The sequence below is a fragment of the Dreissena polymorpha genome, chromosome 15 (assembly GCF_020536995.1).
Source record: "Dreissena polymorpha isolate Duluth1 chromosome 15, UMN_Dpol_1.0, whole genome shotgun sequence".
In the NCBI taxonomy this organism is placed as follows: Eukaryota; Metazoa; Mollusca; class Bivalvia; order Myida; family Dreissenidae; genus Dreissena; species Dreissena polymorpha.
In genome coordinates this window covers 2,051,367-2,072,471 of record NC_068369.1, presented here as the reverse complement: position 1 = coordinate 2,072,471, position 21,105 = coordinate 2,051,367, and the positions used below count along the sequence as shown (strand labels likewise).

At 36.0% G+C, this 21,105-nt stretch overlaps 2 protein-coding genes across 3 annotated transcripts in view; both read left to right on the top strand.

Annotated features, from left to right (window-relative positions):
- The window catches only part of LOC127860773 (amiloride-sensitive sodium channel subunit beta-like), a 31,333-nt gene extending 15,152 nt beyond the window's left edge, over positions 1–16,181 (top strand). The window contains exons 5-14 of the mRNA XM_052399049.1: positions 1,693–1,856; positions 2,167–2,247; positions 3,501–3,592; positions 7,023–7,186; positions 11,245–11,455; positions 12,059–12,134; positions 13,019–13,076; positions 14,034–14,119; positions 14,943–15,018; positions 15,414–16,181. Of these exons, the coding sequence (XP_052255009.1) occupies positions 1,693–1,856; positions 2,167–2,247; positions 3,501–3,592; positions 7,023–7,186; positions 11,245–11,455; positions 12,059–12,134; positions 13,019–13,076; positions 14,034–14,119; positions 14,943–15,018; positions 15,414–15,638 (1,233 nt within the window). The 3' untranslated portion in view covers positions 15,639–16,181. The remainder of the gene's footprint in view (positions 1–1,692; positions 1,857–2,166; positions 2,248–3,500; positions 3,593–7,022; positions 7,187–11,244; positions 11,456–12,058; positions 12,135–13,018; positions 13,077–14,033; positions 14,120–14,942; positions 15,019–15,413) is intronic.
- Positions 16,182–18,811: 2,630 nt separating this feature from the next.
- Positions 18,812–21,105, top strand: part of LOC127860496 (helicase with zinc finger domain 2-like) — a 268,978-nt gene continuing 266,684 nt past the window's right edge. For both annotated transcript variants that reach the window (XR_008039821.1, XM_052398602.1), the window contains exons 1-2: positions 18,812–19,247; positions 20,709–21,105. The exon at positions 20,709–21,105 is cut by the window's right edge and continues 776 nt beyond it. Coding sequence is in view for 1 of the 2 variants with exons in the window: in XM_052398602.1 (XP_052254562.1) it covers positions 19,080–19,247; positions 20,709–21,105 (565 nt within the window). In the remaining variant the exon portion in view is untranslated. The remainder of the gene's footprint in view (positions 19,248–20,708) is intronic.

The window sequence follows — 21,105 nt, the reverse complement described above, 5'->3', positions numbered from 1 at the left end:
CGAAGACTCACATTGCATTTCAACTCGCGAAGTATATCGGGTCAATTTGCGGCCACTGTGTGTGAATGTCAGAGTTTACATACAGGTCATCTCTACCCTATGTGCTGATCGGAGTTCGCGGCCAGGAAAATAATCGTTACATAATAAAGACGCTATAGCGTGAACTAGGTGAACTAGAATTTTCTTTAGACCAGACAGATGTTAAATGAAGATATCCAGCGATATCATATATGTCAATAATAGATTCTTAATGTGTTTTACAACAATACCATGATAAATATTGTTTTTAATTAATTTAACAAGAATTATGCCATCATATTGACTAATGAATTAAGCATGAGCGCAATGATTCTCGATACTGTTAAAAATCGAATCAAATAGCAACGCCAGACAAACCACTAAAACAGGTTTGTTCGAAGAACGCGCGTATAAATATTTAAAATATATACGGATACTTCGCGTGTGGCCGGTTGACTCATATGTTTTAATTTCACTTCCATTCTTCTTTTGGTTTTCGGTTTTGTATCTATACGTTTATGACCAGCAATATGTAATAATGTAAAATAAGCCGCGAAAACTCCGCGTATCATCCCGTATTGCGTTTGCTGCAGCTAAGAACTGCACAGAAAAAGACATTCGCTATCTTTTATCTCATTCATTGAAGTCTTTACCTTTCATTAACTGCAACCACAATCAACGCCGTATATCTTTTTTAAAGATATTTCTTGTTGCATTTATGTTAAAAATTATAAAAGGTACATGTATGTACTGTTATGCAAATTATCATTTTGTTGTGAGACATGTATCTAAAAGCAAGACGTAATAAAATGTTTTTGTTGGAACATTTGAAACGAGTTCTGGGATAACTGGGGTTGATGCATGTGCGTGAAGTGTCGTCCCTGTGCAGGCCATACAGGCGTGAAGTGTCGTCCCTGTGCAGGCTATACAGGCGTGAAGTGTCGTCCCTGTGCAGGCTATACAGGCGTGAAGTGTCGTCCCTGTGCAGGCTATACAGGCAAATCATGTGCGTGAAGTGTCGTCCCTGTGCAGGCTATACAGGCGTGAAGTGTCGTCCCTGTGCAGGCTATACAGGCAAATCATGTGCGTGAAGTGTTGTCCCTGTGCAGGCTATACAGGCAAATCATGTGCGTGAAGTGTCGTCCCTGTGCAGGCTATACAGGCAAATCATGTGCGTGAAGTGTCGTCCCTGTGCAGGCTATACAGGCAAATCATGTGCGTGAAGTGTCGTCCCTGTGCAGGCTATACAGGCGTGAAGTGTCGTCCCTGTGCAGGCTATACAGGCGTGAAGTGTCGTCCCTGTGCAGGCTATACAGGCAAATCATGTGCGTGAAGTGTCGTCCCTGTGCAGGCTATACAGGCGTTTAGTGTCGTCCCTGTGCAGGCTATACAGGCAAATCATGTGCGTGAAGTGTCGTCCCTGTGCAGGCTATACAGGCGTGAAGTGTCGTCCCTGTGCAGGCTATACAGGCGTGAAGTGTCGTCCCTGTGCAGGCTATACAGGCGTGAAGTGTCGTCCCTGTGCAGGCTATACAGGCAAATCATGTGCGTGAAGTGTCGTCCATGTGCAGGCTATACAGGCAAATCTGAGATGACACTTTACGCACATGCATTAACCCCAGTTTTCTCAGAACAATGCTCATTTATTATTTCCGTTTCGGCCCCGTCTTTCAGCGTCGTAAGCGGCTTGTGGACACGTACGGGGATATTGATCCAAGCAAGTACAATCCGAACAAGCCGCCATCACCGCCACCGCTGCACAACGAGTACGACGGCGAGAAGGACTCACAGGAAGAGATCGAACTCGCCTTTAGAACACTGTACATGAACATCCGCAGGTGAGTTTTCTTACACGCGTGAATAGAAATTTGGTTTTATTTATGTGTCTGGTTTCGAGATAAAGTTAGTTTAAAATTAAAAGGAGCATGAATATTATAATAATGCGGGAAATCGTTCAATAACATATATGCCTTTAGTTTCTAGAAGTGCAATGGGTGTACAGGGGTATTAATGGGTGTAATTTTAATTCGTGGCCAATTCATTAGTTGCATTCCACTGCGTTTATTCTATATGGTCATGTTGTTATGTATTGTTGCGAGAACTGGCATGAATGATCATATGTGATTATTAAATGGTGTATACTTTCAGAAATGAACGGGTTCGACTCGGACACAACATCACCGACATGTTGCTAAGCTGTACATTTAACGGCAGGGTCTGTGGTGCTGGGTTAGTACGGAGAAATATAAGGACTGGGATACAAACATGATTATAGTGATCTGTTCATTATTGGCACTTCACACTAACTTTACAATGTATAAGCAACCGATAGCTGATCGTTTGGCAGGAACGTCAGATTTTTCACAAAATCACACGTATTTAACCCATGTATGCCTAGTGGACTCTCCCATCCTTCAAAATTGGATCAATTTATTTCCAAAATTAGAGATGTCTCGTATATTTATTTCTTTATTTAGAATATTTCTTACAGAAATTCCTTTGAGAAAACAGCGCAGACCCTGATAAGACGCCGCATCATGCGGCGTCTCATCTGGGTCTACGCTGTTTTCAAAGGCCTTTTTTCTAGACGCTAGGCATAAATGGGTTAACTTCGTAAAACCCTTTACACACATTACACAGTTGCATTGAAAAACCTCTTAGGTAGTCAAAAAAATTGAAATACATGGTGAAAAGTATTGTCCACACTCTTAAAGCCACATATGTTTGTCCCAGTCTAACGTATGATGCACAAACTCGTAGTCACATATGTAAGTCATAGCCAAACGTATGATGCACATACTTGTACAAAGTTGTAGCCATATATTTTAGTCACAGTAAGACGTATGACGCATATACTAGTTGTCAGAAAATGAGGCTCAAATGCATTGTTTACTCTGATATTCTTGTAAATAAAACACATTCAAATGTAAAAGAACAAACTCGTAGTCACATATTTATAACAAAGCAAATCGTATGAAACACACACACGCACGCACGCACAAACACACGCGCGTACAAAATATCGAGTTTCGCGAATAAAACCACGTCGTTTGCGTAAATGCCATTTTAAAAAGCATTCACGATAATAAACATTATATCATATTTATGCTAAAACCAAATTAATATCTTTTTTTAGCTTTTTAGCAATACCTATTTATAGCAATACCTAATTTAGAATAACCTACAGTTAGCAATACCACTTTTGAGCAATACATCTAGTTACAAATCACAATTTGAGCAATAAGTCTAGCTAGCGATTCCACTTTTGAGCAAAACTCTAGACTAAGTAAGCAATACTAGTTTAAAACAATACCTTTAGTTAGCAATATCACTTTTTAGCAATTCCTCTCCTTAGCAATACCACTTGTGAGCAATACCTCTAATTAGCCATATCATTTTTAGCAACATCTCTAGGTAGAAATACCACTTTTGAGAAAAACCTCTAGTTACCCATATAATTCATCCCCACGTGATCTCCGCAGGATGTTCAGACTCCACGGCACTCCCGAGTACGGTAACTGCTGGACATTGGACAATGACAAGTTCACCGTTATGACACCTGGACCGGAAGGAGGTATGACCAAGCTTCAGTTTACAAGTATAACTGTCCCACTATTGCGAATGAACTAACTTACTTAATTACTCGAAGTTTTCGGACACTAAAAAATAATGATTTGTTTCGTGTCCAACAAGAGTTCCGCGGTCGGAGATGACCGCATTGAAGCCGGATTTTTGATTTAAATGACAGGAAAGTACCTTTCGTGTTTTTGTCAATGCAATACTTAAATTACTGAAATATTGTTCAAAGGTCAAAATGAAATGTAAGTACTTTTCAAGGCATGAGCAAACCTTGTGTTATGTTTTGAATGCATGCATATACATGAACAACAATAACATTTAAGGTCACAAATATGAACTTGAATTGACAATTAGGAAAGTTTGATCTCAATTTTTTTTTTTTTAACATTTTTACATTCAAGGTCACGGTGACCTTGACCTTAAAATGACCAGTGGTCATCTACTAGTTCTGGCCAACCTTCATATCAAGTTTGAAGACTCTAGGTCTAAGCATACCAAAGTATTAACAACTTTAACATATTTACATCCAAGGTCACAGTGACCTCGACCTTCAAATGAATGACCTTGAAATGACCAGTGGTCATCTAAGTGTGCTTGCAAACCTTTACGTCAAGTTTGAGATTCTAGGTCCAAGCATACCAAAGTTATAACAATTTTAACATTTTAACATTGAAGGTCACAGTGACCTTGACCTTCAAATGAATGACATTGAAATGAGCAGTGGTGATCTTCTAGTACTGGCCAACCTTTATGTCAAGTTTGAAGACTCTAGGTACAAGCATACCAAAGTTATAACATGGAATAAGAACTTTAACATTTTTACCTACCAAAGTTATAAGAACTTTAACATTTTTACATTCAAGGTCACAGTGACCTTGACCTTAGAATGAATGACCTTGAAATGACCAGTGGTCATCTAAGTGTGCTTGCAAACCTTCATGTCAAGTTTGAAGACTCTATGTCCAAGCATACCAAAGTTATAACAATTTTAACATTTTAACATTTAAGGTCACAGTGACCTTGACCTTCAAATGAATGACATTGAAATGACCAGTGGTCATCTTCTAGTACTGGCCAATCTTTATTTCAAGTTTGAAGACTCTAGGTACAAGCATACCAAAGTTATAACATGAAATAAGAACTTTAACATTTTTACATTCAAGGTCACAGTGACCTTGACCTTCAAATGAATGACCTTGAAATGTCCAGTGGTTACTTACTAGTTCTGGCCAACCTTCATGTCAAGTTTCAAGACTCTAGGTCCAAGCATACCAAAGTTATAACAACTTTAACATTTTTACATTCAAGGTCACAGTGACCTTGACCTTCAAATGAATGACCTTGAAATGTCCAGTGGTTACTTACTAGTTCTGGCCAACCTTCATGTCAAGTTTCAAGACTCTAGGTCCAAGCATACCAAAGTTATAACAACTTTAACATTTTTATATTGAAGGTCACAGTGACCTTCACCTTCAAATGAATGACCTTGAAATGACCAGTGGTCATCTGTTAATCCTGGCCAACCTTCATGTCAAGTTTGAAGACTCTAGGTCCAAGCATACCAAAGTTATACCATGAAATAAGAACTTTAACATTTTTACATTCAAGGTCACAGTGACCTTGACCTTCAAATGAATGACCTTGAAATGACCAGTGGTTACTAACTAGTTATGGCCAACCTTCATGTCAAGTTTCAAGACTCTAGGTCCAAGCATACCAAAGTTATAACAACTTTAACATTTTTTATATTGAAGGTCACAGTGACCTTGACCTTCAAATGAATGACCTTGAAATGACCAGTGGTCATCTGTTAATCCTGGCCAACCTTCATGTCAAGTTTGAAGACTCTAGGTCCAAGCATACCAAAGTTATACCATGAAATAAGAACTTTAACATTTTCGAGCACGCCGCCACCCCGCCCGCCCGCCCGTCCCCCCGCCCGCCCGACAACATCAATCTATAAGCCGAGATTTTTTCGAAAAAAATCCGGCTAAAAATTTAGCTACACGAAATATTTTTCAAAAAGATGTCCACAAATTTAGAGACCGAAATACAGTTGTTCGAAAATTTAGAGATACTCTTAAACTTTAAAATTTGAATCGATCGGATACGATGTAATGTGTATAAGGCATTTCCTGCAACGAATAATCGCACGCGCTTGTAAAATACTGTCCAAAAATTTAGAGTCTCGAAAAATGATAATTTTTGCTAAAAAAAGAGTGGATGTCCAAATTATAGTGTCCGTAAACTTTGAGTAATTACGGTAAATCTCAAAATGGACCTAGTCCGCCGAAAACAATTATATGAGGGCATTAGTTCTTATGATAGTAAAAGGCGTTTAATTGTACTGTAATATGTTTCGTTTGTATGAAATGCATGTTTGATACATATGGTACATACGGATGGTGCGAACATAAAAACTGATATGAACGTTTGGAAAGCTTGTAGTATACTTCAGTGACATCACTAATGTTTATTTTTGTAAAAGCTGGTCACAAAAGGAATATTCATACAGTAATATTGACTCTTTGTAACCGAAGAGTATATTGAATATACCCCAAAGGTGTCTCTAGATATTGCGTGTTCAAAGGCTTCCAATTTCTAATTGCCACTATGTTATTCTACCTATTGCAGTTCGTTTCTATGCCCAGAGACGTATATAACATGTTTTATTTTATGCTTTCCTGTGGTTTATAGAGAAATATCAGTGAATTAAAATGGATAATTTCACTGTTTCAAACAGTGAAAATTATAAGTGAAAATTATCGAAAATTTTCATTGTTTACTGTGAAATTACGTCATTTTTTGACGAAATGACGTCATTATCCAAGCGAAATTCTTCGGTTTAACTCTTTAACAATGTATTTAAACTGTGAAAAAAGCATACAATAAAAAGAAAATTGGTTTGATTTGGTGAAATATCGATTTTAATTCACTCGTTATCATAGAAAATATATATTTTCACTCGTAGCTGCGCCACTCGTGAAAATATTATTTTCTATGATCACTCGTAAATTAAAATCGATAATCCACCGAATCCAACAAATATCCTCTATATCTACGTCTCTGCTATGCCGCTAGTCTTAGAGGAACTGGAAGTGGGGTAGGAAGTCATTAAAAGAAAAGCATTAATATTATCGTATGTCCATTAGTCGGATTTTGTTTCGTGCAAGTATTGCTGCTAGAATGATGAAGCTATACTAACTTACTAACCAGTATGCTATCTTACGCACTTGAAAATTTTGTTTTCAAGATGAGTGGAGTTTTCAGACAAAAAAGGAAAGGTGGAATCAGTCTTTTTTGCCGGGAGAGGGTAGTGATGTCGAATAATCATGGAAGCGACGTTTACGATTTTGTTAATGTTTTTATTTATTGATAGTTTGCATAGTTTGAGACAGCTTTCATACACTATATTACACCGACAGGTCTGAAACTCGTGTTGTACATGGAGTCCATGGAGTACCTACAGGGGATCACGACCGGTTATGGAGCCCGCATACAGGTCCACGAGCCGGGAACCTACCCGTACCCCGTGCACGAGGGAATGCACGTGCCCGCATCCATGGAAACATCCATAGGGCTCAAACTGGTAAGGCCTTCTTTCGGGTTATCAAAATATCACTAAATATGAATAAATAAACTAATTCTCAAATTTCCCATAATAAAACATATCAAATACTCAAGGAATTAAAAAAATGTAAGTGATACTTTTTACATATATGCAATATATAATATCTTGCTTGAATTGTAGATCTGCTGGTTTGAGCCTGACCTATACAGTAACTGTAGAACGAACTTGGATATTAAAATCATATCTAGCATATGTATACCGGATATCAAATCAACTATAAGACACACAATTGCATACTTACACAATTTGTGTACACTAATGACATGTGTATAATGCAGTATTTAAAATATTTGCTCATATCTTACCCTAAACAATATTTTCATTTTCCAAAATATTGTGTTTATGCTACATATTAGAAAAGGCTGTATAGTTGGGGGCATTCTTGATATTTAGACAAAAAATGGTTTTAACTTGTTTTAGTTTTAGATAATTAACTGTTTGTTTGAACATAAGTCTTTACCCATTATAATGCGCTGAACAGTTCGATAACAGTAATCACGTAAATTGACAAACCTAGTAATATTGATCATTCATTAATACCTACTTTTAGTAAAGGCTGCTAACCGTTTAAATAATTGAATTAATAATGATACGAGTGCAACGTTAATGTTTCAACCCACACGAACTAATGGCCATATATTCGATGCAGTTGGTTTATCAGTATTGTAAAGTAGCAATTATAGTCCCCAATTGGCCTTCATTTTGCATTTCAAAGTTTCACGGTTCAATAAGAGTAAACCGATCCTTGTTTGGTCTTTTCAGTTCGGCTCAATTAATGTAACCCCCGCGCCAACTTTAACGTCTGTGTGTGAAGTTGGATGGGTAATGGTTTATAAAAGTAAAATGAAAATTTAGTATCAATCTATGTTATCTCTGCTCTTAGGGAGGTGGGGATAATTGGTCAGCGGCTACTGTGGTGATAGTATTGGTATATTGATTTACATTTTCAGACGTTTATCCCGTGGGAAAAAGTCGTTTATTAAGAAAGGTGTGTAAACACATAACAATTTTTAACAATTGTTTGAATAGATAGAAAATGCGCCTTAAATAATATTAATATACCCACAGTAAATTATCTACATGGCTTTAGGCTATTCGTTAAGATATTGAAACGACCGTGCAAGAGACTTATTCCCAAATATTTGCTAAGCAAAACTGTTTAGAAATCGGTTTTAATAGAAATCTTGCAGACAAAATACAAGGAACTGCATGTAAATAGATGATTAAAATACGATTTCGTCGCAAAAACTGCAGAGGTTTGCACAAGTGATACCTCAAGACTAAGTTGATTAAGTATCATACCTTCGTGGAAAACTTTGTTTCTACATGTTCCATTTCTTACATGTAAACGGAAGAGTTTTCAATGAAATAAACGATCCCTGACCAATACTTTATTGTGACTTAGTCGTCTGTCGAGTGTTCGTATTTGATAGCAGGACTTTTTGTGAAGGATTCGTTCTTTTAAGTTTGAGATAAGATCCCCTTGTCACCTCTTAATAACACTTGAGCTGTATGTAATAATGCAAACGGTTGTTCAACGGCAATGCACTACTGCGGAATGTTTAACATATTCCTCATTTTATCCCATTTTCACAGCGCCATTGACGGTATAACACGTTGTGGAATATACTTGCTTGTATTCAACACTGTGAAATATACCTGTCGCGTGCACGGACTACTTTTTAAATGACGTCATGCGATATGCGCTAAAATTAGGTCGATTGGTTCATTGATCGAATTTTAAGGTCATCCATTAGAAGAAAATGTGCATAGTTTGCAGAAAAATATATATATGACATATTCACCAAAAGAAATGTTGAAATAAAATATAAAATTACACGATTTTTGTTTTGTTATATTTTTTATTTATATTTACCTTACCACTGAATGATTTTTTATAAGAAACAAAGTCGACAAAACTTAAGCTTCAAAATTATACGACCATTAAATCTAGTTCATATGACATAATTTTTCGCCATCCGTATAATGAATCAGCTGATTGATGGCGTCATAAAATGACATACTTATTGCGTCATTTTCCCCATTTTTTTGATGATTTATTATAAACGCGACTTATTTCACATGTTTTCTACATGTACTGTAGATCTATGTCGACATATCTGAATTGTCAATTGATCACATTTTCCTTATTTCGTGTAATGTGCATTGTTTATAACCAAAGCATATAGATCTACTTTTGACATTTAACTTAAATATTAAGAATGTACAACAAGCCATACACATATCGCACAGTTCATGAATAATCTGCTATGTTTGCTTTCCTATTTAATTCACGTTAGGCATAGAGCTGTGTAAAGTATAAGATGGTAAAATAGCACCACACTGGAATTGGGAACGTCCCATTTTGTACACGGGTATTTTCTGCTCATTTATCTGTTGTGTACTGGAATGTTTTCCATTCTTTGTGTATTTATATATTAAATTATTTTCTCGTACAATAAGGGCATTTACCATAGATAAATAAAACATTGTGCAAGTTTAAACATAATTATGTTTGTATGCAGAAATCTGCAAATGCAACCGAGTTTACCAACGGCTATTATTAGATAAACTGCTCCGGTTCATTTGAACAGCAGTAATGTACAGTAAATGACGTAGCGTGTGACGAAGAAGAAAGTTTATCGCGTTCATAAACTCATTTGTGATAGAATGGCATAAGGGTCTTTATTTAACTATGCTAAAATAATTATTAAAGACCCTAGATGCAAAATCGTCAATTTTTGAGTTAAATGGATTATTAGATGGATTTTAAAGGATAATTAAAGGTAAGATACTAGTTCTTACGTGTTTTGATTTCTGTTTGTACTTTTGTCGTTCCCTGTTCTCGGGGAAATGATTTTAACATGGGCGCCATTGATGCATCGGATCACACACGGCATACCCTTAACATTATATAAAAACACGTTCTGCGCGTCCTTAAATTCGTCGTCCGAAGTCGGAAAACGTATTGCCCTGTATATTTTGTCAAATGAAGTGTCAGTCGCTGTTGTCTGTTTACTCGTCAAAATTGTCAAGGTCGTCGATAGCTAAAGAAACTTCAGCGTACAGTTTATTTAGTAGATTGACAGACCTGTACAAAGTCGACCCAGTCAAAAATCATAAAAAGCGACATTTAAAGTTATGGTAGCCAGAACTAGGTCGTCGATGGTGTACATGTATGTTGACATCGACAGCATTTTGTCAGTAGCAATCGCCGCCATATTGGATTTTGATCATTTTCTTTCGAAAATAAAATGAATTATAGTAAAGTAAAATCATCTTTTCGCGGTCGTAATGTGTTAAAATTCGCATACTGCGTAAAATTGAATGTAGGCATATGGTGATATTTTTACTTGTTGTACAGTTTATGTGTGAATTTTTTAAAGACTATTTTGCGTACCAGAACAAATACATGTATATCACTACGCATGGTTAAATTTGTTAGATTTTAAGCGCTTTTATGACTGAATTAAAATTATTGTTAAGGTTATTAGATCTATTTATGTTAAATGTCACGTTGAAAAAATCAAATGGGATAAATAGAATACTAGGATTAGCGTTGAATACAGAGAAGTTTATGTTGCTCGGCTCGAACACCGAAAGCGCTCGCCAAGGCTCGCGCTTCCGGCGTTCTAAGCCTCGCAACATAAACTTCTCTGTATTCAACGCTAACCTAGTATTCTCTATGTCATTGAAAACTTGCGCTCACGTCAGCTATCCATGTCTAACGTATTGGTATCATACTATATATAGATTGGGTTGCGCCGACAAACCTGTCTTTCAAGTTTCACTTGAGCATCTTGGGCGATTTCGCCATTTTTACACCATGTCATATAACATTCGTTATGTAAAAAATGCTGGTCGCAATTTATCACAAACAATCCACAGAGAAACATACAATTTCAATTGCACGTGAAAAAGAAGGTATCGATCTAAATAGATTTTAGAGTAAAAAATCACCTGATCGGTGAAAATCTTCTTTTCTCCATGTATCATTTCCTGCTCACATGTTAAAGGTCACGGTTGAACGCCTGAACGGTACGTACGGGGACTGCGAGTGGGGCGCGGACTTCGAGGCCAGGTACGGGGTTAGATACACGAGGCGCTCCTGCTACTCCGCGTGCGTGCTCGAGGATATCGTAAGCACGTGTGGTTGCCATAGCGACGATGCGGAGTACCTTGCACAGCGCCTCAACGACTCGCTTGAAAGATGTACATCCAAAAACGGTAAGGCGCATGTGTACATTTACCGTTACGTTTTCAAAAACGTGTTTTTATGTAGCGTGTATATATGTAGAAATGTTTAATTATTTCTTTGATGCTTAAAATTAATGTAATATTTGAAAATAGTTTCTTTTACATGCGTAGATAGAGGTTTTAAGTGCAAAAAAAGACAAACCTAAGTAAAGGTACGTTCTACCATAATACATAACATTTCTGGAATAGATAAGTAACGCGCATAAATACAATGTCAAATGTAACTCGGTCTTTTTAATTTATGTTAACCAATACAGCAGTTCAAAAAGCAAACTTTTCTTTTTTTTTAATTTTCGGTGGTGTTTTTAAAAAGAAATAAGAGCAAAAACCTGGTCGCCTACTTATTTTGGTCGCCGCGCTAAATAAAACTGAAAGGTGTCATAGAATGGTCAGTTAAACAAATAATCTTTGCTTTTCTTATTGCAAGTTAAGTTGAAAACCTTTTAATAATTACGTTAATGCTTATTTTTACAGATATTTTAGGACACCGCAACATCAAATATTGAACTTAAGTGCGTCGTTTTTACCCCAACCCTTCAATACCCATATTGCTGTGAATGTTGATATTTTTAGAGACGGCGTGTCAGGCCGCGGTAGAACGTCGCTATGAGACGATGGTGTCAGTATGCGCATGCCTGAACCCTTGCAAGTAAGTACAACAATTCTTGCAATTTACTACAGCAACCGTTGTACTAGTTCTGAGGGTAAAACTCCTTAATGGACGCGCGTTAAAGGGGCCTTTTCACAGATTTTGGCATTTTTTAACTTATTCATTAAATGCTTTATATTGATAAATGTAAACATTGGATCGTAAAAGCTCCAGTAAAAAATCAAGAATAAAATTAAAAAAAAGGAAAAGAACATTGCCCGGAGCAGGTTTCGAACAAGTGACCCCTGGAGTCCTGCCAGAGTCCTGAAGTAAAAACGCTTTAGCCTACTGAGCTATTCCGCCGAGTACACATACTTGACGTATTTTATACCTTATATAAGCAATCTTCGTAGTTTCACAAAATTTAACGACAAAAACAGAACTCTCCAAATTATTCAATCGTTTCGCGTTGCAACGCTTTATAATTTTTAGGTTTTAAAATCGTCAAAAGATGCATATAATGGCTATATTAGACCATGGTAAATGTTCAGTATTACTGTTTCCTTACAAATATCATAACTAAAACGAAAATGTGCGAATCTGAAACAACTTTTTTCAATTTTGTCAATTTACCAAAGCGTGAAAAGATCCCTTTATGTGTCGCCCCCGGGGCAGCCTGCATTGTCCGTTAATGAAGTTAATGTCGGCACCTAAAACAATTCAGCCGATATTAGATTTATACTTGAAACAGAACAATCATACTGACACGTTTCGTACATTCATAAAATGCCCACGTTGCCCTTGACATATCTGATAAAGTAATGTGCATATAAATACTCTCATGTACTTAACAGTGCATATACCCAAGTTAAAACATATCATAATGTAATACTTTAGAGCCTATACTATATTTATCTTTGGTTTTGTTTGCTTTTGGTTCACAGCGAGACAGTATACGTGAAGAGTGTGAGTCAAAGACAGTGGCCCACGGATGACTACGCAGTAAGTTCCTCTATACCGTAAAAACTCAGTAACAGGAATACTTTTAATTGCCGGTATATTGTTTAAATTTGTAAAAATAACATATATTTATAAACATAACATTTATATTCTGTAGCTAATTCGCCAAGCTGTAATTTAGTGGTTGAATATTCTGGTGGAGACTTTGATGAGAATTATTCAGTATGTAGCGTGCATTGTTTTCTGCGGCTTGTATAAAAGAGTGTCAATTAAAACTATTTAAAACTGACTCGAATTACCTTCCTTGTTGTAGAGAAAAACGATTCAGTCGTCTCCCTTGTATTGAAAAGAGTATTGCGAATTTTATTATCAACTATTTATGGTAGAAAAAAACTAATGATTATCATTGTTTTGCCTGTAACAAAGACGAATAATAAACACTTCAATTATTAAAAATAAATAAATAAACGTTATCCTTGTATCCTGCCAACCGCAACAAATCGGCCATTGTGTATGATTTGAAGAAACAAATAAAGGGAAAAGGGTAAAACAAACGAATGGTGTGGTTTAATAATCTAAATTACTGCAGTTTTTTTTCGGATCATGCAGAAAGCATGCAAAATGGGCAAACCCCTTCCGCCGCATCAACCTCTTTCCATGCGGCCTTGCAGTTGTGCCTGGAAAAATTCAAATACAAATGCTTCTTATCGCATTTCCTTTTTAAAGAAAGTTCTGCTGTTAAGCCTTCAATTCGCATCCCGTTTATTAAATAGAGCATTGCTGTAATGACTTCTACTCGCTCCTCTTTTATCAAGGAGAGTCCTGTCGCAAAGGTTTCTTAGCCCCCCCCCCTTTAATAAAGATAGCACTGAGTAAAAGCTTCTCATCCCCTCCCCAACTTTAATAAAGATAGCACTGAGTAAAAGCTTCTCATTTCCCCCATTGTATTAAAGAAAATGCCGCTATAAACGCTTCTAATCGCCTCCTTTTTCATTAAAGAGAGTACTGCTGCAAGGGGTGTGTGAGATGGATTTGACGAAATGCAAGAACCTGCGGATGTTGATAGACGATAAACGGACTTTATGGTAAAAAGCAGATAAAATGTCGAAGTAAATTGTTGATTGTCTTTTATATTTGTACGATAATTGTCGTTTACGTGTTCTCATATGCTTTAAGTGTCCGTAATCAAGCAGTTTTCGTATCTTTTATTGTTTCTTTTGTATTTTGATTGGTTGCTGTTGGCAACAGTATTTTTGCATTAAAACGGCGATCTGTTAATAACCTACTGTCACTTGTCCTGCTCGAAGTATTTTGTCGGCCTATGTTTACTGATATTGATTGCCTTCTACATAATGTATATATATATATATATATATATATATATATATATATATATATATATATATATATATATATATATATATTGGTGTGAAAAACGGTTTCAGATATATTTTCATGAAAAATTCCACAAAATATTACGAACACATGTTTTAAATTGTCGTTTGTGCGTTTAAAACTGTATTAAGCTGATACATTCATCTAGATGGTTGAGGAAAGAACAATTAACATCCTTATACCAATCCAATGTTAATGGTTTTGAAACTCTGGCTAAGATTAGCTAGAAAAACAAAAACACTTTCTCGGTCAAAGAAGTCGCTGAACGGCGAAAAGTTATGAACATCCATATTTGTTAAATGTACACAAATAATACATATAAAAAACAAACACACATTCTTGTAAAGGTATGATAACAAATGAACGATTCAAATAAATGAATTATGCTTAAATCATATGTTCTTGGTAGCAACATTAAAAATAAAGGTTACAAAGATACTCGCTTTCTAAAATAAAGAATGTGTGAAAACTTTCGGAAATATGATTGATGACGTACTACTTCATTTATTTCAGTAACAGTTTTCTGAGACTGAACATCTACTATGAAGATTTGAACTACGAGATGATAAAGGAGTACCCTGAAATTGAGGTGAGAGCCGTTTAAATGAATACCCAACATTTTTGAAAACTCGGTAAGTTAAATCATTATGTCTGATCATGAATTGTTTTTCTTAATAAATATTTTTATCTGTAACCTAGTTTAAAGGATGAGTAAAATTAGCACGTAGAAAAAATATATATCACAAAAAGTATCACGATTAGTGCGTTAGTTTTGTTTTACATGTATATGGAAAAAAATAATAAAAAGATTGCGAATATGCGTCTATTTGAAATTCGCTGAAAATATATGCGCCATTCAAGTGAACCAAAACGCCAGAATGATATGGAAGTATGTTTTGTGTATAGTATGTTAAAATTTTACTATCTCAACACAGTCACTTTTCCAACAATAACCCTGGCGCCCATTCTTATGATCCCGTGTAGTGGCAACAGTTCCTGTCGGACGTTGGTGGCGCCATTGGTCTGTGGATCGGCCTTTCCATTCTAAGTCTCTGCGAGGTCGCACAGCTCCTTGTCGAACTCTGCAACTTTGTCGCCAGCAAGGCCGCCGGGGAGCACCGCCGATCCCGGAAGCACCGCCGGAAACAGGACCACTCGACAAGCTCTGCTAATGATCAACGTAATAACAGCAACCTTTATCGGCGTTGAACAGCATTACAGGTTACACATGCGCAAATCGTATCCTTCTCTGTTCTAAATGAAGATTGCAGTGTTTGATGTCAATTTTAACCAGAATCAAGCTACTTTTCAACATATCACCATTCATGGCTGGAAAGATAAGGCCATAACCTTTTGAAAAATACTATACAAATTTCAATGCATTGTAACTTTATATATTTAAATTAGAAATTACACATCGGCATTCAGTGGCACGGAGGCCTCCAGTTTTAGCAGAACCATGTTCGTTTTGAAGGAACTTCCATTAAACAAAAAATCCATAAATGCGGAAAGTATCGTCCCTGATTAGCCTGTGCAATCCACGCAGGCTAATCAATGATGAAACTTCACTCACAAACTGTTAGCCCCGTTTTCCCAGAACGAGGCTCAAATATAGCTTCAAATTGATACCACAACGCCTCATTTTACCCTAGTTTTTAAATTCTATGCATCATGCACTCAACCTGGTGCTTATTATCAAACTGATACCATGTACAATTTGTGTTCAGGCTGCGCATTTGTAACCATAATCAATGTGACAATCAATCGTCAATCACTTCTGGTGGTCAGTATAATCGCAGAGACTGGAAACGCGGATTCGATAACCAGTGATGGGACACGTCGTTCGTTTTAAAATCAACTGACGGACACTTGAAAAGAACGGCTTTTGGTGTTGAATATAACGGCTACATTTATGCCATCTGACACACCATGAACTTGCGTGTTTTATTTGTGTTTAATTGCAGAAGAGTGTGTTAATATGAGGCCATTATGGCGCATTACTCGCATGGAGTAATATGACAATGTCGTTCAACGTATATTGTACAATTCTTAACTCGTCGTCCGTAATTAAAGAAATAATGCACATGAACAATCGCTGGTTTACGAGGTCTCTAATCATGTTTATATTGATTTATATTGATTTGTTTTGTATAATGAATTTGATCTTATATTGACGCTTGAACATTTTTTGTGTTGAATTCATTAATATGCATGTATATGAGCTTTATTGCAGATTGTATGTGAATTTTTTTACGTCATTGTATGTTTTTAGATTTCGTTTAGATGCATTGATACTTTACACTATCAAGTACCCGTGTCAATTTAATTATTTCTTCTTTCAGAAATGTTCTTATACTCAAATTACTTGCATTGTACTTTTGAGCTACTACTCATATTTTTGTGTTCAATAAATGCTGCGCATGTAAACAGCGTCATGCATGCAAAGTATATATATGTATTATGTAAACTAACAAAAACATGGATCTTATCTTTTCCATTACTCACAAAGACTGGTTGTGGGAATGCATCCTTCTCCGAAAACCAGTGTATCTGATATCCAGGTATAAGCCTCCGTTTGCATGTGGCGGACTCGAGAGGAGCCCTTGATAGGACCTAGCAAAGCAGAGAATAAGACGTGTCGTTACTTAGAGGTAGATGGAGCTAGAACAGCAAGTGTAATAAAATCCTACCATATCTAGGCTAACATTTGGTATCTCCAGTCAGAACAGTGTAATGCAAAGGTTGATCAACATATGTTGATATAGGCAGCAATTTAAGCTGCATGCTCAAACTACACATCATCAAAGATAGGCTAATATGAACAAAACATGCCCGGTAAATGTATGCTTTATTTTCTGTGTATACATCACTTATCACGTCTGATGCCAATCATGCAGCAGTCGTTCATAAGTTAATTATGAATATATGTATTAAGGTTTCCTAGTTGTATGAACCACATTTCAGAACTATGGGTCATCTTCCCAGTTTAACATTGGTAAAAAGAAAGATGTAAGGTCGCGGTGGTGTAGTGAATATGGCGACCGTCAAGCGATCACATTCGATCTCCCTCTGGATGCGTTGTCAATATCTGCTCTTTTAGACACACAAGTTTATGTTCTAACCACGAAACGGACTCGATATTGTCTTAATAAACAAATGGTTTGCGGTCAAAAACGAGCTGAAATAAATAGATCTATATTTAAACAAAACAAAAATAAAATAATGTAAAGCTTACCCATATCTCCATGTCGATATATTGCATTTATACCGTCCGGCACACAGGCCCCGCACTACATTTCACTTCTGGGACTGTGCAGTGGTTCATAGAAGTAACAAATAAGTTTAATTATCAGTATTTGAGTCTAACGTGAAAATTATATTCTTGACGGGTCATGCGTATCAGTTTATAATGTTACAACAATGTACATAACGTAATTTAAAACGATATTATATGATTTTTATATGTGTGATATTGTAACATATTGATAAAAATACGTTACAGAAGCACAAAATCGGCAAGAAAAGTTATACATTGAAGACGAATTTCATAAAATGCAGCAAAGACAAATAAGCGCCCCGAGCCGATTGTAACTGAGATATTTCGTACATATTTTCCTATAATAGCCGAAGCATTCGTCTTTTATAAGTGTTCGTTGTGTCATATGATTAGATATCGTTGCAGGAAATTAAAATGATCCGTAAAACTAAATTTAGACTCACATCGTACATGCATTATATACATGCTAGCGAATTCGACTGTACAGACATTTTCGATTTCAGAATTAAATATCTGGCTTATTTCGCATTGTTTGACACATCTTCTTCTTAACTTTTATTTTAATTTATATTGAAATATATGTATAATAAGTTTACACATTTTATTAAAATCTCTTTGAAAAAAGATATACGGCGTTGAAGTTTGTAAAAAGATAATCCGTTATATCAATCAGATAAAAGATCGCGGATATTTTATTCGCTGCATCACACCCATGATATTATTTACTGATGCTTTGCGCCAGTTTTGTTGACCCTTAACCATTATAAGACTCTTTCAATAATGCATCTATAAATAAAATACAGATATTCTGTGTGACAACAGCAGCAAAATCACACCATAAATCCGCCCAGCCCTTGTACCACGTGTGCAGAAATAATAATTACGACGGACGAACAATGATATGAATGTTATCTTGAATGTTTCGACCGGCTGATATAAGCTTTATATGAGTCAACTGTTAGTGTTAGCCCGATTTTTACCGCGGGATTCCAAAACTAGCGATGAGCCGATTGGTAAACAACCTAACCGCGTTATCTGGGATTTCGGGTTAACTCGATTGATTCTGACTTTTGAAAAGAATGCCCATGCCAACACGATTGTTGTGAGATACTTACGTGCCATTTGCAATCAACATTACCAATTGCAGAAAATAGAATTATGAGGGGCTCAAGTTCTCGAAATTAATATCTAATTATGCTAGTTACGCCACATTCCTTATACTTTTAATAAAAATGGTCACAGTTTATAGTATTCTAACTCAGCCTAGACGAGAGTATTTCTCAAACATGTGCATTTTACAATGTGGATAGTGTTCTAAAGAAATTAGCTCAATATAGTGATGAATATAGGTTACACAACGTTATCAACGCTTAATGGAGCTTTTTGAAGTACTGCAATTAATTTTGGTCATAGTTTTCATAATAATATGTGCCTTGTGGATGAATTCTAAGTTATGGCCAGGTAATCGTGACGAACACATTGGATCTGGACTGAGCAGACGGGACAGGCATGCTGGGTATATGGCCTCCAAGAAAAGAAATGTAAGTTCACAAACAAACATTTGTTTACTAGAAGACAACTCTTTTTAATTACTTCGTTTGATATTTCCATGTCATGGTTGTCGCCTTTCTGATGTCAAATACATTGCATAACTGAGTAATAATTGATAAAAGGTATGCATATTTTCTTTCATTTTCGTTAATGATGTTGAATCATCCTTAAGTAATTATCAATAATTACATAATTATGGTTAGTGATATTGATAATACAGAAGAATGCAGGCGCATCGATGATTAACTTTGGGGTCAACTTGACTTTCGGTTTCTAAATATATATTTTTTCTTCGAAACTGTTGTAAACAAAGACAGGACGTGCATTTTCTGCAAAGGATTTTTAAACAGTAAGTTTTTGTTGTTTTCAAGATCATTCTCGCGTTATAAAACATGCACTGCCATTTGTAGCAGTTTACCTTTGGTAGATATAAACGTGTCAATGCGACTAATATGTAATTTAATTTATCTTTAATAATAATCTTAATCATGATAACAATTTCAAAGATAATAAATATGTTCAGAGACCTTCTGCAAACACCCTTTAATGAACATATTTCTTTATGTAGAGCGTTCAAAATTCTTACGAAGATCTTAATTAATTTTGTTAATGTGCAATTAAACACATGCATTCTATTTTTATTAACATAGCATACGCCCTCGTGATTGACTCATATAGCAAATGCATTAAACCACAGGTGGTTAGCGTGTGGCTTTTTTCAGAAAAGTTGATTTTTCGTTATAATATGATTATTTATAATTCAAAATGATGTTTTCACTAATTCATATCATAGCCACACACTAACCACCTGTGCATTAAACTATATACTTTGTAATCATTTAAAAATGGATAAAAACACAAACAAAGATGCTTGGGATTAATAATGTTGCCCTTTTTTGATATACCGACCTTTAACTTACCGATTTATCTTTCAACATAATGAAGGGGATTCTGGTGTGCTCCTTTCTACATTTTAAAAAAAAATTGAAGTATGGTGCGCCACTGTGGCAGAACTTATCTTACATCAATGTCACACGTCGATCTCTCGTTCAACCGGTTTTGCAAATAGGTCCTCTTGATATGGACATTGTAATAAGTTTGGACGTTGGAGGACTGCATATTTTTCTCTTTTTTTAGCTATTTTGAGCATCATTGATGCTGATAGAATGAAAATAGATATGAGAACTGTTTATGAAAAAAGAAATCATTAGAGTCAGACTTGAACACATGTGACTATACCTCTGGAATATCATGCAAAAAATATCCATTTCCAATGTATTACACTTAAGTAAAAAACAATTAACTAGATTCGTATTAAGGTGAAATATTAATTCAATTTATGAAATTTTGAAAATGATGATCATGGTGGTTATGATTATATTGACGGCAAGATAATAAAGTTGAAGTCGACAACACTTACATAATGTCAGATAGTTTTAATAAATTTGCAGAAAGTCCCAACCCTTATTTCCAATCCAAGGAAAGCGAGCAATAATGGCGATAAATCTGGCCGTAGAAATTCAGCCCCAGCTGTTACCAAACCATCGCAATCGCCATCGAAAGACAATGACCAACAAAAAATAAGCAAGAAGAAAAAGACGAGCAGGAATATAATCTTTAATCCGAAAGATTTGGAAAAGTTAACCGTTCAGAGTGGAAAATTCCCTTCTCATCGGCTTGTTCATGAATCGAATTACATCAATGTAGCTGTAAAAGACGAATTATTTGACGGTGATGCACGGACAGGTGATAGACTGAATGTCCCCGCCGATCTCTTTGATGATATTGTAGCCACGTTTGTCAGATCGGATCGTTCTAGCGCCAATGGAATCATAAGCTCGACGAACA